The sequence below is a fragment of the Anolis carolinensis genome, chromosome 3, assembly GCF_035594765.1.
Source record: "Anolis carolinensis isolate JA03-04 chromosome 3, rAnoCar3.1.pri, whole genome shotgun sequence".
In the NCBI taxonomy this organism is placed as follows: Eukaryota; Metazoa; Chordata; class Lepidosauria; order Squamata; family Dactyloidae; genus Anolis; species Anolis carolinensis.
The window spans coordinates 31,609,555-31,627,772 of record NC_085843.1 but is presented as its reverse complement, the minus strand read 5'-3'; the positions used below and the strand labels follow the sequence as shown (position 1 = coordinate 31,627,772).

The window sequence follows — 18,218 nt, the reverse complement described above, 5'->3', positions numbered from 1 at the left end:
GTGAAAAAAAATGTACCAATAGTAGGGAATGTGTAAGAGCCCTGTTGTGACAAGTTTTACCCTTGACTAATCAACGGGTCACATAATTTTGGCCCGCAAATGTGTCCTCAATTTGTATATGAGGTCAACTCATACATGAGTATATACAGTAAGTGAAATTGGCTTTAATATTAAAGCTAATCTAGGGCTACAAAACAAAATGTAATTGCAGATTTGCTACATGGAACACTTTGCTCCATTAAAACTAAAATCTGAGAAGGAATTCACCATATACCAACACATAATAGTTTCAAGCATTTAATGTTCAGAGATATCAAGATATGGTATTATTTTTTTTCAACTGAATATAAAATATTGGTCTCAATTTAGTCACAATGCTAAACCCATTGCCCAGATCTACAGAAAGCCTAGGTGGATATTTAACTTGCACACTGCTTATTCCTCCTCTTGCACACCCACAAGTATTCATTTAACGTATCCTCTTTTAAATTAATACTGTTTTAGCACTAACAAGGATAGGCTGTGCCGGGATCAATTATACTGTATTATACATGATATTGTAAAATGTGTCCCTCGTATTAAACGGCAAAATCAAGTTTTTGGGGGGTGGGTTGGGGGGGGGGGTTCAGGCCAGCAATAGTGGAATCTGTTGGTGCAGAATCTGTAGATGTGGAGGATCTGCTCGCATCCAATTAAAAAGGAAGTCAAGCAGTGAAACACCAGGCACCAGCCATTGCCTGACAAAAAACAAAATCTACTTTGAAAAGACAAGTATAATGAAGTGATGAGGTCATGACTAAATGAGTAATAACAGGCTGACGTTCTGGGTTAATATAGTAAACAAGTTTAAACCAGGCACTGCTTGTCCTTCTCAGTTGTAACAACATTGCTTCTTCCAAAAAGTAATTTTTTACATTCTTGAAAATACAGTGCATCTTTTCGAAACACCTTGTATAACAGTTCAAATTTACCTTGTTAAGACAAGAGATAATATGACTGAGGTCTATCCATGGAGTACCCGCTTCAGTCACCTGATGGAATAGATGATCCCTAAAGAGTTTCAGGAGATATCGGTCTCCAGTTTCTGACCATGTTGGGTCCTTCTGAAATCTATTGCAAAACAGAATGGTTGTGTTTCTTATTAAGAGAATGAGTTCACAATAATCTCAGGTTAAATAATACCTGAGCTTCACATTAACTCCCCCACCCTCCATAACATACAATTTAAGAAAAAACAAAAAGCAAAGTATCATCCATTCAGGTCACTGAGTTTAAACTGATAAAAAAATCTTCATGGGTCCAAAAGTATGTTAAATTAAACTATGCTGGACATTCTTTGACTATCATCATTTCATTGATTTGAAAACCGGGTTAATGAGGTTTTCATTTGAATTTGTGTAGCTTCCAATGCTTTGCATGAAATGCTGTATTATTTTATTTTTTGTTTTGCATTGTTAGTTATTATGGATAGACTTACAGTGTCCAGGAGAATGCAATCTCTACAAATATCAACTACTGTTCCCAGTTTCCAGAATTGGCATTGTAGCACTGTCTGCACTTGGAGGATATTTGCTGCTGTTGGGAGAAAAAACTGAAATACCTTCCCAAAAAAGCACTACTAACAGCTTGGAGTTTTAAAGTTAAGTATTTCAAATATGTCAAAATATGGTAAATCTATTATGAAACACATATTGCATGAATTATTCTCTGCATTCAGACAAGCCGCAAACCAGGATGGCATCATCCATCTAAGCCATGAGTAGCAATACATCTATATGCACACACAAGGAAGTTCTGGCCTGTGTGGCTACAAAACTGACCAATGGACAAACCTATATTTCAAAGGCTTTTTTAAGTACATAGTAGCACGGGAACATATGGACTCTTTGTGGTGGCACAGAACACTGTGAGGGAGAAAATGCTCAGTTCCTTACTCTGGCCTCTCATTGATTGTTCCCAGTTTCGCAAGAAGTCGAAATAATCTTCCATTCTGAACCTCCTAAAAGGCAAGATTAAGAGAAAAATAAAAACAGGCCCATGATGACATGGACACAAACCATGATCATAAAACCAACCATTTACACAGACATATACCATAATCATAAAACCAAATATAAATATGTTAAATTTAATTAGTAGAACAAGCTGAAACTTGTTTTATCTTCATTCAGTTATGTGCTATTGGTTTTTTCATTTTTAACATATTCTATGGTATGTAGTGAACTGTGCTTACACTGGCCAACACACATTTTGGTGTCTCAAATATTAGACCTGTTTCTGGGTATATCTGACCTGCTGATTCTAAAAATGGCATCGGTTTCCTCTTGTCAGGTCTAATTTTTGAGATACAAAACATATATAATATACCAGTTGCCATCTGCTTGCCCATAGAAAAGCATATTTAAGAAACCATAGCTGATGCAATCTATCCAATGCAATTTTCTGAATCAGCGCCTCAACTGATGCTGGGAACAGGCCTAAAAATGAAGACACAAAGAGAAAAATGCTTTGTTGGCTATGTTATCAAGAACTTTCCCAATGATATTAAAAGGGCTTTAAATTCAATGAGAATTTGGAAAATTTGTGAGCAGTGGCTATGCTGGAACTAGGGAATTCTGAGAAATATAGTTTCCCAGCTTGCAGCAAAATTATGACAGTTCTATCACAAACCCAGTAGGATACAGGAAAACGAGATTTGGCCATTTTGAATTCTCACTAGCCCGGCATCATTGCTTTGGCCATCTGTCATTGAATAACAGGAACAAAAAAATAGTACAACCAACCAGTTCTAAAAGCAATGGGCATAAAACAACCAATGCTTCAAGACATAAACAAAGAGCAACACATGTAAATGTTAATGTATTAAATCTAGCAGCAATTAGAAACCTATCCCAAAAAAAACCCAGTGCCTTAAATTTCTAGCTAAAGAGAAACATGTTGTGAGCCTTATCCATTTCAAGTGCAATTCCACAATAAAGTGACCACCACAGGAAAGTACTCTCATGTTCATTTGCTAGATCTCCTGAGTTGGCTCCAAAAAAAGCTCTATGAACCTGGCTTTAATATGTGGGAAGGCGTATGTAGGATAAAGTAGTCCCTAAAGTAATTTAGCCCATAACTGTTCAGGACTTTAAAGGACGTACCAGTATAGAAGCAAATAAAGGGACAATGGAGTGTAGATAAGGTTGGATTATGTGCTGCAATCTATGAGCATTAGGCAAAAATCTTGCTGCTACATTTTGAATCACCTGAAGCTTTTGGACCAGCCTGTAAGTAACTGAGGCATTGGAAGACTACAGTTCCCATCTCTACAAAAGACTGCATGTAACAACAACAACAACAACAACGTGTTGTCGAAGGCTTTCATGGCCAGAATCACAACTTCACAACCTCTGAGAATACCTGTCATAGATGTGGGCAAAATGTCAGTAGAGAATGCTTCTGGAACATGCCATACAGCCCGGAAAACTCAAGCAACCCAATAATAATAATAATAATAATAATAATAATAATAATAATAATAATAATAAACAACTTTTATTTATACCCCTTCTCCATCTCCTATAGGGACTTGGTGCGGCTTACAAGATAACACACAATGGTGCCATACAGCATATAAGATGAAATACAACAACATATAAGATCAATGACACAATAGATAAAACCAACATATAAATTTAATAAAAGCAACCTCTATTAAATAGATAATAAAATGTAGCTGAACCCATGATTAAAAGATCCATACAACAATTCAGCATCTCAACTGTATTCCCTTAAGATGTAAGGTGCTAACATAATTGGCAATTAGGTTGGCAATTATCTTAAACAGTGTGGAAAGCCAACTGAAACAACCAAGTTTTTAACTCTTTTCTAAAGCGCTGTAGTGTGGGAGATTGCCTAAGTTCCCTGGGGAGGGCATTCCAAAGCTGGGGGGGGGGGGGGAGCTCACCACCAAGAAGGTCCTCTCTCTCATCCCCACCAACCGCACTTGAAATGGAGGCAAGACCGAGAGGAAAGCCTCCCCAGCAGATCTTAGAGCCTGCACTGGTTCATAGGGGGAGATGTGGTCACAAAGATAGGTTGGACCTGAACCACACGGGGCTTTATAGGTAATAACCGGCACTTTGAATAGGGCGCAGAAACTTGTCGGCAGCCACTGGAGCTGTTTCAATAGGGGCATAGTATGCTCCCTATAGCCAGCCCCAGTTAGCAATCTGACTACCAATCTTTGCACCAATTGCAATTTCTGAGCCGTTTTCAAAGGCAGCCCCACATAGAGTGCATTGCAGGAATCTATTCTAGATGTATCTCAAGCATGGACCACCGTGGCCAAGTCAGGCTTTTTGGTCACAGCTGGAGCACAAGCTTTAACTGTGTGAAGGCCCTCCCAGCCACTGTCGACACCTGAGCTTCAAGTGTCAGTGCTGAGTCCAGAAAGACCCCCCCCCCCTCCGACTGCAGGCCTGTGTTCTCTGGGAAAGTTTGATCAAATTTGACCAAAGTGGATCCAAGGCATTATTATGGAACAACCTTCAAGAAAATGAAGTGCCACTGAATTATGGATTTGTTTCCTCAACCTCTTAAAACATGTTGAACCAGTACATACAAAGATACGATACAAGGGGGCAAAATTGAATGGTAGAACAATAGTGACACTGAGTATACGTTAGGAAGCTGGGAGACAATCTAATTAAAATTACAGCTAGCTTACTTTATTTCTGACTCATTAAGCATACCTGGTACCTAGCAATCCTACCGGTAGTAGTTTGGCAAACCCTTCTTCGTTTTTCTTAGTTTTTTGCTTTTTGCTCTTTGTTAATCTTACAAATTTTATTAATAGTTCTTTAAGTCTTTTCCTGAGTTTTCTCTCTTCCCTTTTCCTACATCAGAAATATTAGCAGCACTGTCTCTCACTCCTTGATTAGGATTTCTACTTGAAACTGCCCAATGCACTCTGTGCAACAACCCACAACATCTTTTAAATTTGGGAGCCATTTACCAAAAGTTTCTCACTTTGGTATATGGGAAGTACCTTTTTTTTGCTCGAATGTGCTTCTCCCCAAATTTGAAGTTTCACCTTTTCAACTTGAAACTAGACTTTGCAAAATGGAAAAGTGCAAAAAATACTGTCCTGTTTTTAGAATCTACCACAATTTTCTGATGCTTGCCCTACCCTTCTGCTTCTATCTAGCCTATTATTAGGAAGTTTGACTTGAAATTCAGCACTACAACTCTGGTGATGGCCAAAACCATTCTGTCAATATTTGAAGTGTCTAGCATGATCTCAAGATGAATTGTGGTTTCCAGAAACATTATCTTTCATCTTTATAGATAAAGGATTCATCCATCTGATTAAAGTATTTCCCAGCCAGGCAGTTATCTCTTTACAAAGTTAAGAGATCATTTCTAATCAACTTCTTATCTTAAAAATTACTATTAAGCCAATATCTCTTCATTTCTAGCTAAGCCATAGAAAGAATACTAGGAGGGGGTGGGGAATACAGTATTTTAATGTGTTTTGTTTTAGAAAAGAACATAAATTTATATCATTATTTTCCAAGTAGAATGTCTGCACTAATTTTTAGAAGGCTGTAGTATCAGAAAGGACACAGAATTGGATCATACCTTTAAGATCCAGTCTTAGCTGCAATTTGAACAATATGAACTGAATATAAATAAAGAGATATGTATGTAATATCTTCACAGATCTGCCATGGTTAATGAGCAAAATTATCTGATTACTAGTAGAAATGAAAGACGGGTGTTCTAGATTCTACCCTTTATGTAGAAAACACAAGCTACTGAGCTCGATTGCAATATAATCAAGCATTTTGGTTTGATTCTCCCTAAAGACCTAAGCAACCCAAGTTTTAGCTCTTTAGGGAGAAAATTCTGAATAAAATCCATCATAAAGATTTTGCTAACAAATGCAGAAAGACAGCTTCAAGTTTATTAACTGAATTATGCAACACTGGATAGAACAGAATGATTTACCTTTGCAAGATCTTCTTCTATCACATCATTCCTCATTTGGGCAGCATCCAACTGAGTATAGAATCTTGCACCAATCATAGGCATGATATCATTTACACTTCGAAGCCTGTTTTGGTCAGTCAGCAAATATCTACCAAAGAAAATTTAATATGACAGTTAAACAAAATTGGCTTTTAAGATTAATAAATGGAAATCAGTTATACTAACAAAAAATATGTCACAGAGTAGTTAGGAAGAATCAAGGAAAATATCTGAATTAGATACACCTAAATAAATAAAGTATCTAGGAATTTGGATAGCTGCAAAAAATAACAAACTTCTGGAATTAAATTATACGACAAAATGGAAAGAAATAAAGAAGGATTTGGAGAAGTGGAAAAATCTAAATTTATCTCTTTTGGGTCGAATCGCAGCTATAAAAATGAATATCCTTCCAAAATTGCTATATCTGTTTCAGAATATCTCAGTTATTAGGAACACAAAAACATTTAAAGAGTGTAACAAAGAAATGTCAAAATGTATTTGGAAACACAAAAAACCTAGAATTAAATACACCACCATGATTACCTCAAAACTAAAAGGGGGATTTGGTCTCCCAGACTTCACAATGCATGCGCCCTAATCTGGGTCAAAGAATGGGTAAAACTGGAAAAAATTAAAATATTAACCCTAGAAGGCCACAATTTAAGAAGAGGTTGGCACGGATCTTTATGGTACGGTAAAACTAAGATAGAAAAAGAGTTTGGGAATCACTTCATCAAAGCATCATTATTAAGATTATGGGAGAAATATAAAATATATTTTTATGAAAAAAACCCATTATGGTTATCACCGTTAGAAGCCAAACAGAGAAGGTTACTCAGCTGGACTAAATGGCCGACATATAGAGAAATCTTAGATCATCCAAGCACTAATCAAGACCCACCCCAAATTAAAGAATTAGAAGAAATACAAAAAAGTAACAAAAATGTTTCCTGGTACCAATATATGCAAATTAAAGAAGCTTATAAGAAGTGTCAGGACCCAGGCTGCAGGGCACCAATAACCATACACAGAGGCCAGAATCTATCTAATATCTTTATTGAAGGAGTATATAAAATTAATAAAAACAAGTGTAGAAAATAGTCCAGAGTTAGACCTTTCAGGAAAGGTCAAAATTAGTCCAAAGAAACAATGTCCAATATGAAATATTAAGGTCCAAAGTTGTAATCCAATAACCGAAACACTCACTTGCCAAGCAAGTGAGGGGAGATGACAAGGTCCTTTAGTCCATGAACTTGAGCAAGGCTAGGAAATAACTTGATACTTGGAACACAAGGCTTGATTCAAGACAACAAGGTAACGAGGAGCAGGAACAAGATCCGTGGAATTACTTGGTAAAATCCGGGAAGCAAAGCGAGGCTGAATCCTGGAAAACAAGGCAAGGTCCGCGAAGGTAAACAAGGCTGGAAACAGGAGCGAAGGCTTGGAATCAGGGACAAGGCTTGAAACAGGAACGAGGCTTGGAAACGGAGCGCGCTGTCCACACACAACTTACTCCAGTAGCTGACGAATTGACTCCGCAAGATGTCTTTGTGGGTAAAACACCTAAATAGGGTCTAGTTTTCCCACCAAAGAGCAGTTCTCTGGGGAACTAGAAATGAAAGCTAATCTCTGAGTCCAGATGCATGACTCCTTAAGGTTTCCCATGGAAAGCAGGCTTAATCAGCTGAATTCTTAGCAGCTATCCTAGCACTCCTACGAGAGGCCGCTTGAACAGCTCTCTGATGTTTACAAAACTCGTGGCGAGAAAACACAGGAGATTTAGACCCAGGGTTTGTTTGACAGATTTCTGGAAGACAAATCTCTTGCAGGTGCAAGGTTCCCAAATCTGGCTGGGAAGGTTCCAATTCTGACTGAGGCGGTGAAAAACCCAAGTTCTCTTCATCTGGGACTACAGTGCCTTGAACGGGACTACATGGCCCATGACTCATCACACTATCCCCCTCCTCAAGCCCCCTCTCAAACCAGGACTCTCTCCCCGAGGCGCGGGGCCGCGGCTTGGCGGGATAGGTCTGATGGAAGCGGCGGGTTAGATCAGGAGCATGGACTGTAGAAGCGTCTTCCCAAGAGCGTTCCTCGGGGCCAAAACCCACCCAGTCAATGAGATATTGTAGGCGGCGGCGGTGAAAGCGAGAATCCAAAATGTCCTCAACCTCGAACTCCTCCTCCCCATTCATCAAAACAGGAGGGGGGGCCGGTCGGTCTGTATCAGGACGCACACCATCCGCCGGAAGGAGTAGGGAGCGGTGGAACACCGGATGAATGCGCATTGAGCGCGGAAGTTGGAGTTTGAAAGTCACGGGGTTAAGTTGCGCCACCACTGGATAGGGGCCAATGAAACGGGCATCTAACTTCCGGCAAGGGCGATGGGAGGGCAAAAAGCGAGTGGACAGAAGAACCCGGTCTCCTACCTTGATTTCGGGGCCCGGTTGGCGATGTTTGTCCGCGTGACGTTTATAGTCCTCCTTGGCTTGGTTTAATTGCTGGAGCAAGAGTTGCTGCACCGCTGCGAGTTCCTGCAGCCAGTCCTCTGCTGCGGGAACTTCTGAGGTTTCAATGACAGGGGGAAAGAAACGTGGATGGAAGCCATAGTTTGCAAAGAACGGCGTTTCTTTAGTAGAAGCCTGGACCCCATTGTTGTAGGCAAACTCTGACAGCGATAACAGGGAAGCCCAATTGTCTTGCTGGTAGTTCACATAACAGCGAAGGTATTGTTCCAAAGTGGCATTGGTGCGCTCAGTTTGCCCATCTGTTTGGGGATGATGAGCCGAAGATAAACGAGAGTCTATGCCCAGTAGTTTTTGTAGTGCCTTCCAGAAACGAGAGGTGAATTGGGACCCCCGGTCTGTGACCAAACTCTTGGGCAATCCATGCAATCTGAAAACATGTTGGAGGAATAGATCTGCAGTTTCTTTGGCCGTGGGAAGGCCATCACAGGGAATGAAATGGGCTAACTTGGTGAAAAGGTCCACCACCACTAGGATCGTGGTGAATCCACAGGAAGGTGGTAGATCAGTGATAAAATCCGCAGAGATTATTTCCCATGGGCGGGATGGTGTAGGGAGGGGATGCAGGAGCCCTGAGGGCTTTTCTCTTCTTGTCTTGGAGCGCTGGCATACTGGGCAGGTGTTGACATATTTTTCCACATCCTTGCGGATCTTGGGCCACCAGAAATCTCTTAGGATCAAATGCATGGTTTTAAATAGCCCGAAATGCCCTGCTGGCTTGCAGTCATGACACAGACGAAGTGTTTTTTCCCTGCCCGGTCCTGGGGGGATGTAAACATGATTTCTATAGCAAAGTAGCCCATCCTTAAGCGAAAAGGGAAAACGTAGTCCTTGGCGAAGTTGGTCCTGTGCCCAGGCGTCTGCTTGCTGACTAGCCCTGATTTCCTGAGCACAAAGGGGTCCTGGAGTAGGGGAAGTTGATTCCATGGAAGTGGATTTGGTGTTTCCCACTGTGAGCGTGGCAAAGTTTTCGGGTTGTAGCAGCTGGGACTCAAAGGACTCCTTGCGCCCTGCAGCGTATTCCGGTTTTCGTGACAGAGCATCTGCTTGCTTGGTCTGGGCTGGGGTTACATAATGAATTTGAAAGTTAAAACGTTCAAAGAATAAAGCCCAGCGTTGTTGCCTTTGATTTAGCTTGCGGGCAGTTCTTAGATGCTCTAGATTTCGATGATCAGTATGGACTTCAATGGGAAATTTGGCTCCTTCTAGCCAATGTCTCCAAGTTTCAAAGGCTGCCTTTATGGCCAATAGTTCCTTTTCCCAAATGGTGTAATTTCTCTCTGGCGCGGTCAATTGACGGGAATAAAAGGCACAAGGATGAAGATGGTCTCCCACTGGTTGTAGGAGTACAGCCCCAATTGCCACATCGGAGGCATCCGCCTGCACAACGAAAGGGGTTTCAGGATCTGGATGCTGAAGGATTGGCTGGGACGTGAATAATTTCTTTAGTTGCTGGAACCCTTTCTCTGCTTGATCTGTCCAGCGGAAAGGCTGTTTCCCACGGATGCAGCTGGTGATAGGGTCAGACCAGCGGGCAAAATCTGGAATGAACTTGCGGTAATAGTTCGCGAACCCCAAGAATCGTTGCACCTCTTTCTTGTTGGTTGGCGCCCGCCATTCCAATACTGCTGAAACCTTAGCCGGGTCCATGGAGAGCCCTAGTGGTGAGACGCGGTATCCCAGGAAATCTACCTCTTGTAGATCAAAAGCACATTTTTCCAGCTTGGCATAAAGTCCATGATCCCGCAATCGTTGTAACACCATTCTTACGTGGTTCTCATGCTCTGATTGTGATCTAGAAAACACCAAAAATCGTCCAGGTAGATGATCAAGAACCGATCTAGATAATCCTGAAAGATGTCATTGACAAAATGCTGGAACGTTGCGGGAGCTCCACATAATCCATAATTCATAACTCGGGACTCGAATAATCCGAATTTAGTCTGGAAGGCGGTCTTCCACTCGTCCCCTTCTCTGATGCGAACTAGATTATAAGCCCCCCGAAGATCCAGCTTGGTGTAGACCTTGGCTCCCCGAAGTCGGTCTAGTAGGTCCGAGATCAAGGGCAGGGGATAGCTGTTCCGCTTAGTGATATTGTTCAATGCTCTATAGTCCACCACCAAGCGTAAGTCCCCTGATTTCTTTTTCACAAACATCACTGGGGAAGCGGCTGGGGATTGAGAGGGTCTGATGAATCCCTTGCGAAGGTTTGACTCTATGAACTCCCTGAGAGCTTCTTGCTCCGTTTCAGTCAGGGAGTAGAGATGTCCTCGCGGGATCGGGGCCCCCTCCACCAAGTCAATGGCACAGTCATAAGGTCTATGTGGGGGTAATCTCTCGGCTTCTTTTTCATTGAATACATCCCAATATTCTGAGTACTTCTTGGGCAAGGTGATAATGGGTTCAGTGTCTGTGGCATGGCAGACCTTGGCTACAAGGCAATGGTTTTGGCAATATTTTGAAGCAAACTGCAGTTCTCTGTTGGACCAGGAGATGCTTGGGTCGTGAAGTGTCAGCCATGGAATTCCCAAAATTACAGGGAAATGGGGAACCTCGGTAACAAAGAAGGAAATTTCTTCCATATGTTCCCTTATCCACATTCTGGTGGGTTCCGACCACTGGCTTACGGGACCCGTCTCGAGGGGGCGGCCATCGATGGCTTGCACCACACGGGCATTCTTGAAGTCATGGTATTGTAATCCCAGAGAGTCGGCATACTCTCTATCAATGAAATTGTTTGTAGCTCCTGAGTCTATCATGGCATGGACCATGACTGGCCCCTTTTTAGCTGACCACAAGGTGACCACTAGAAGAAATAGGACTCCGGTTGGCGGCTCTTGAGTGGGTTTTTTGACCGGGTTGGCGAGCCTCTCTACGCCCGGTCGCTGGCTTCCCCCGCCGGCTGTGTGCCAGCCGCCTCAGACGTCTTCATCTCCGTGGAGGACGCCGCCGCCAGACGGGCGGGGGGCTTCCCTTTGGCTGGGCACTCTCTAGCGAAGTGGCCCCCGTTTCCGCAGTACCAACAGAGATTTAGGCGTTGGCGGCGGGCCTTCTCGGCGGCATCTAACCTGGGACGCACGTTGCCCAACTGCATCGGCACCTCCTCGTTCCCCCTGGGGTATGGGGCTGGTGGCGGGGGTCTCCATACTGGACGCGGCTGGACGCTGGTGGGAGCGGGAGGTTTCACCCCAGCTCTACCGCTCTGGCCTCGGACCCATTGTTTTCTGTTGGCAAGCATGACTTCAGCTCATAAACATTGATCAATGAGTGCTTCAAGAGAATGGGGGGGATCCACTTTGGAAATTTCTTCCAACATCTCGATGTTGAGACCCTCCCGAAATTGTCCTCTGAGGGCTATATCATTCCATCCGGTGCTGTGGGCCAGCACTCGGAACTCGGCTATGTACTGGGACAAGGGTCTGTCCCCCTGAGAGAGGCGCCGGAGTTTATGGCCGGCTGCCTCCAAATTGTCTTCGATCCCCCAAGTCGCCTTAATGTGATCCAAGAAATGTTGCGCTGATCTTAGGTGTGGGGAACCTTGGTCGAACAGCGCCGTCGCCCAGTTGGCCGCTGGCCCGTCTAAAAGGCTATAGATCCACGCCACTTTGATGTCTTCTTGGGGAAACTCGGCATTGCGGGCCTCTAGATAAGCTTGGCATTGGCGACGGAAAACATGAACCTTAGAAGCTTCTCCAGAAAACTTGGTTGGCAATGCCAAGGCTGGGAGACGGATTCCGCGTTCCTTCAATCCCTTTATTTCTCCCTCCTGCGCATTGAGCTTATCACGGATGCGGTCCACTTCCTCCTTGTCGATGGTGTAGCTAAGTGGCTGGCCACCCGGCACGGTTCCGGTAGACATTCTGGCCTAGGTTAATTGGTGCTTAGGGTGGCGGAGTCAAACTGTCAGGACCCAGGCTGCAGGGCACCAATAACCATACACAGAGGCCAGAATCTATCTAATATCTTTATTGAAGGAGTATATAAAATTAATAAAAACAAGTGTAGAAAATAGTCCAGAGTTAGACCTTTCAGGAAAGGTCAAAATTAGTCCAAAGAAACAATGTCCAATATGAAATATTAAGGTCCAAAGTTGTAATCCAATAACCGAAACACTCACTTGCCAAGCAAGTGAGGGGAGATGACAAGGTCCTTTAGTCCATGAACTTGAGCAAGGCTAGGAAATAACTTGATACTTGGAACACAAGGCTTGATTCAAGACAACAAGGTAACGAGGAGCAGGAACAAGATCCGTGGAATTACTTGGTAAAATCCGGGAAGCAAAGCGAGGCTGAATCCTGGAAAACAAGGCAAGGTCCGCGAAGGTAAACAAGGCTGGAAACAGGAGCGAAGGCTTGGAATCAGGGACAAGGCTTGAAACAGGAACGAGGCTTGGAAACGGAGCGCGCTGTCCACACACAACTTACTCCAGTAGCTGACGAATTGACTCCGCAAGATGTCTTTGTGGGTAAAACACCTAAATAGGGTCTAGTTTTCCCACCAAAGAGCAGTTCTCTGGGGAACTAGAAATGAAAGCTAATCTCTGAGTCCAGATGCATGACTCCTTAAGGTTTCCCATGGAAAGCAGGCTTAATCAGCTGAATTCTTAGCAGCTATCCTAGCACTCCTACGAGAGGCCGCTTGAACAGCTCTCTGATGTTTACAAAACTCGTGGCGAGAAAACACAGGAGATTTAGACCCAGGGTTTGTTTGACAGATTTCTGGAAGACAAATCTCTTGCAGGTGCAAGGTTCCCAAATCTGGCTGGGAAGGTTCCAATTCTGACTGAGGCGGTGAAAAACCCAAGTTCTCCTCTTCATCTGGGACTACAGTGCCTTGAACGGGACTACATGGCCCATGACTCATCACAAGAAGGACAAAACAGTGGGTTTTAATACTCATAATGGCTTTTGGGACATTTTACTTTATAGTAATAAGAAAAACATAACAATATTATATAATAAACTATTAGAGTGGGCAACAGAAACAGAAGAAATTAAAGATACAGTGTTAAAATGGGCCAGGAATATAGGTAGACCGATAAGAATGAATGAATGGGAACAGATTTGGACAAGGAAAATTAAATACACAAGTGCCACGGATCTTAAAGAAAATTTGTTAAAAATATTACATAGGTGGTACTTAACACCCAAAAAATGAGGTCTAATGTACAAAAAGATTGACAATAAATGCTGGAGATGTAAAAACCAGGTGGGCTCCTTTTTCCACATGTGGTGGAGCTGCAAACAAATAGCAAAATTCTGGAAAATAGTACATGGAGAATGCAGGAAAATTCTAAAAGTAGATTTGGAATGTAAGCCAGAAGTCTACTTGCTAGGATTGTATAACATGCAGGATACCGTTAATTCTGATAAAGATATAAAAAATAAGGAAAAAAATTATATTTACTTAATCACGGTGGCTAGGATAATCATAGCCAAACACTGGAAAGGGGAAAGCACTCCCACTAAAGAAATGTGGTTAGACAAATTTACAGAAATAAAAAAACATGGACAAATTAACTTTTTTATTAAAGAAAAACACCGGGAGAGTGATGAAAGAAACAGACTGGACAATTTTTGATGAATATCTCCAAAAGAAATTTAGAATGCCAAAGAGTGAGATGATGGAAGATCGGAAGTCAACACTTTACTCTCCCCCTTTTGGTAGATTCCCTTCCCTCCCCTGGACCCCTCCCAAGCTTCCCTTACCCCATTTCCCGACCTTGAGCCCAAATCCTATTCCCTTCCCCTATCCACTTCCCTCAATCTTTACCCTGTCTTCCCCTTAACCCTTCTCCCCTCACTGTTTTCCTTTTCCCTTAGATGTACAATTGTAATGTTTTTAAAACGTTATCAATAAAAATTACCCTACTAAACAAAATTGGCTTTTAAATAAGAAAAGCACTGTCAGTATAAATGGTATTTTATTCATCTATAAAGCAAGAATATTTTATGTTATATGGAAGATGAATTATACTTCAAGTTCAGTTATGCCAATTAAGAATAATTAACATATTTGCATTATGTATCATGGAATGATATGATGTAACAATATATATTTAAGTATCATTCTGCAATTATTACTTTGGTAACTGTTTCAATAACCATGTTATAATAAAACCCAATTCTAAATTAAGATTTTGCAGATTCATCACAAAAACGTGTAGTGCCATGAATACCATGTAATGTCAACTTTCCAGAAGTATATCCAGATTCTATTGCAACAGCAACATTTCATATATTTCTTTTACTTTTTCAGCTAAATAAAATGCTGAGTTAGATAAAATATGCGACACTATTTTTATCTAAAATGTGCTGATTATGGATGCCAGTTATTAATCTGAACAGAATGCAGTTATAGTAATGATTCTGAGATGACATTATAATGCTATGATAAATGTGACTGTAAGTTAAATATTTTTAAGGTTCTATTTCACTGTTATATGAAATATGTCTACTGTAATGGCTGCCAATATATTACCATCTACATTGTGGGAACATAGTACATACCAATGCTGCAAAAAATTCAGTTTCAACAGAATTCTAGAATACTTACAAAATTAGTTGCATCCCATTTGCTCCACCCAGTTCTGGAATGGGGAAAAAACCCACAGGAGGAACCCATATCATTTCCCCTCTGCAATACCCACCCCCACGTATCCCCCAGGAACAGATCTGAGGGGGCTAAAATAAGGGGGAAAGTCCTGCTGAATGAGGAGAAGACCATGTGTAATGAAGTTAAGGGGAACTCAATGTTCCTGTTTATGTGGGTGAATAAATCTGCTACTACAGATGCCTAAAACAAACACTAACATATGTCCAGGATAGACAAGAATTCTGCAATATAATATTTGCAAAGTTTCCTATCACATGAATGTCATTTTGATGCCACTGTAATCATGCTAAAGTACACCATATGCACACGTGAGCATTCTATAAGCAATTCTACTGCAATTTGAGAATTCCTTATCTGGAATGTTTTGGGTCTTTTGGATTTAGCAATTTTTTTGGCAGCGGGGATGTACATCTGTGTTAAAATATATGCACTTGCAAGTAAGTAACTTAATGAGAAATGTTGGACCAAAGCCTAAACATGAAATGCATTTGTTTCATATATGTCTTATACACATAGCCTGAATGTAATTTTATACAATTTTTTAAATGTGCATGAAACAAAGTTTGTGTCCTTTGAATCATCAGAAAGGAAAGGTGTCTTCATCTCAGCTATCCCTATGGACAATTTTGAAGTATTTCAAATCTTGGGATTCTGGATAAGTCATGTTCAACTGTGTTACATTTCCATCTAGTTAAAATAGAAATTGCTATTCATTTCAAATAACTCACAAAATAAGATTCTTCAAATCAGAGGAATAGTTGATTGTCACCAGTTCCATCGCTTTCTGTAAATTTTCTCTCTGAATTCCTGCTAAAGAATTGCAAGCCAATGCCAACACAACTTTCCCCAGGGAGATCAGATCCGCTTGCTACAAGAAAAAATTAACAGGTTCACTATATATGGTATATCTTCTTAGCACTTTAAAACCAGATACAAATAGTCTGGAGATTGTGTAAATTAATTATTGAAATGGAAAAGGTCATTATAAACTAGTAGGCTTGCTCCTGTAATTTAGTTTAATGAACAGTACACAATGTAGCCAAGTTCAGCTGCATTAAGAACTTTCCCAGCTCAGTTTCTTGTGGGAACTGTTTTCCTTATCAACTTTCAGTAACTTCTCAGTAAATATTATTTATCAGTTATAAAGCACTTGCAATGCTCAAAGATCTATATTCTCTACCATGCAAACATGCCATCTGAGGCCACACCACCATTTTCCTGCTAAACATACAGCAGATAGCACTACTATAACCAGTGATCAACATTGATTCCTGCAAAATAGTTCAGACCCACTGTCGTTATTTGACACTATTACTGTCCTCTGCTAAATACATTATGTCCCTTAAACTGTCTACATGAGGCAGCAGCATTCATAAAGCAGAACAAAGAGAGACAAAATCAATTTAACACAACTATCATATTGTGAACCCCATGATATTGAATAGAGTAGATCATAAGCTGTAAAAACCTCTTTTGCTCAATTAGGAAATGGTATAATGAGATCAAATGAGAGAAAGAAAAACACTCATTAAATATGTGTGTGATGTTGACATTCAATTTAGATGCACAGCATGAACTTGAAGATAAAGATGTTATTAATTGCTCACTGGCTATAAGAAAAATAATGTATTAATGCTGATTGTGTATCACCTCCACAGCTAATTACATTTTCATTTTAATATCCCTTACAGAATTCATGAGGTATCCACTATACAAACAGAAATGGGAAATCAAGACATTCAAAGCAAATTGCCTTTAAATTTCTAATTACCTTGGTCAATATGTGTTTACTTGGTTTCAAGGTAACAGCCTGAAAAAGGGAAGGAAACTACACACTAGCTCTATAACGTGAAGCAAGTTCAAACTCCCAAATGGTAGTAGCAGAGAAACAACAGTAAAGGAGGTTGGAGACATCTCTTGAGACACTCGATACTTTTTTCATGTGGGGGAAAGACAGAACAGGCTGGAGTTTCAAGTATTACGACCCATCTCGAAGCTTAAGATCAACAGATGAGGCCCTGCTCATGGTCCCGTCAGCCTCACAGGTGCAGCTGGCGGGGACGAGAGATAGGGCTTTTTCAGTAGTGGCTCCCTGCCTATGGAACGTCCTCCCCAGTGAAGTTAGGCAGGCTCCCTCCCTCCTATCCTTCCGTAGGAAGGTTAAAACTTGGTTGTGGGGCCAGGCTTTCGAATAATTGGCAGCATTAATTATTATCATGTACGCTGGAACTAAATCAACAGACCCAGTTTTTTGAACTGAACACGCCTACCTGTATTTTATAATGTGTTTTATGAATACTGATGTAAGTTAATAATAATTTTAACTGATTTCTATTGCACTGTATAATTATTATATACGTGTTTTTTGTAAGCCGCCCTGAGTAACCCTGTTGGGTGAGAAGGGCGGGATATAAATATTGTAATAAATAAATAATAAATAAATATTATGAAAACTATTTTTATAAGTTGAAAGCAATTACAATTCATTTTGCCTGGGTCCAGATGAGATAGAAACAGTTATCTTGTTTCTATGTGACTCCACCCAATCTTAACATTGAAAGGCATGCAACTAACCTGGTTCACTGTTAAAAGGAGGAATACAGATAGAGAGTGTAAGCAAAGGGGAATTTAATCTAACTTTTATTTAGCCAATATTTGAGTTGTTCAAATTTTATGAGTGGCATGAAGGAACAAACTTAGAAAAGAACAGCTTTTTTACTATACACATCTAATTTTAAAACTTCATCAGGTTTGGACAACTCTTTTTAATGCAAGGTTTTAGGCACTTTGTGCCATATGTAAGCCACCCCAAGTCCCTTCATCAGGGAGATGGAGGCGGGTACAAAAATAAAGTTGTTGTTGTTGTTGTTGTTATTATTGTTAAGGTAGAGATTGTGGATGTGCAGTGAGTTTACTTAATCTACACATCATTTCGAAACCACACACTTGGTATAAATGTCTTTTTCAAAACACTATTTCTTCCAACTAGCTATGGGTAAACTGCAACATTATAAAAGGGGGAAAAAGCAAGGGCACATTCATGCAAATGTTTTAGTGCAC

At 41.0% G+C, this 18,218-nt stretch overlaps 1 protein-coding gene across 3 annotated transcripts in view; it reads right to left on the bottom strand.

Moving 5' to 3' along the window:
* pan3 (poly(A) specific ribonuclease subunit PAN3) overlaps positions 1 to 18,218 on the bottom strand; it is a 77,299-nt gene that overhangs the window by 4,015 nt on the left and 55,066 nt on the right. For all 3 annotated transcript variants that reach the window (XM_062974680.1, XM_008107959.3, XM_062974679.1), the window contains 4 exons: positions 15,887 to 16,026; positions 5,995 to 6,124; positions 1,935 to 1,999; positions 972 to 1,110 (listed from right to left, as the gene is read on the bottom strand). In XM_062974680.1, coding sequence (XP_062830750.1) covers positions 972 to 1,110; positions 1,935 to 1,999; positions 5,995 to 6,124; positions 15,887 to 16,026 — 474 coding nt within the window. The remainder of the gene's footprint in view (positions 1 to 971; positions 1,111 to 1,934; positions 2,000 to 5,994; positions 6,125 to 15,886; positions 16,027 to 18,218) is intronic.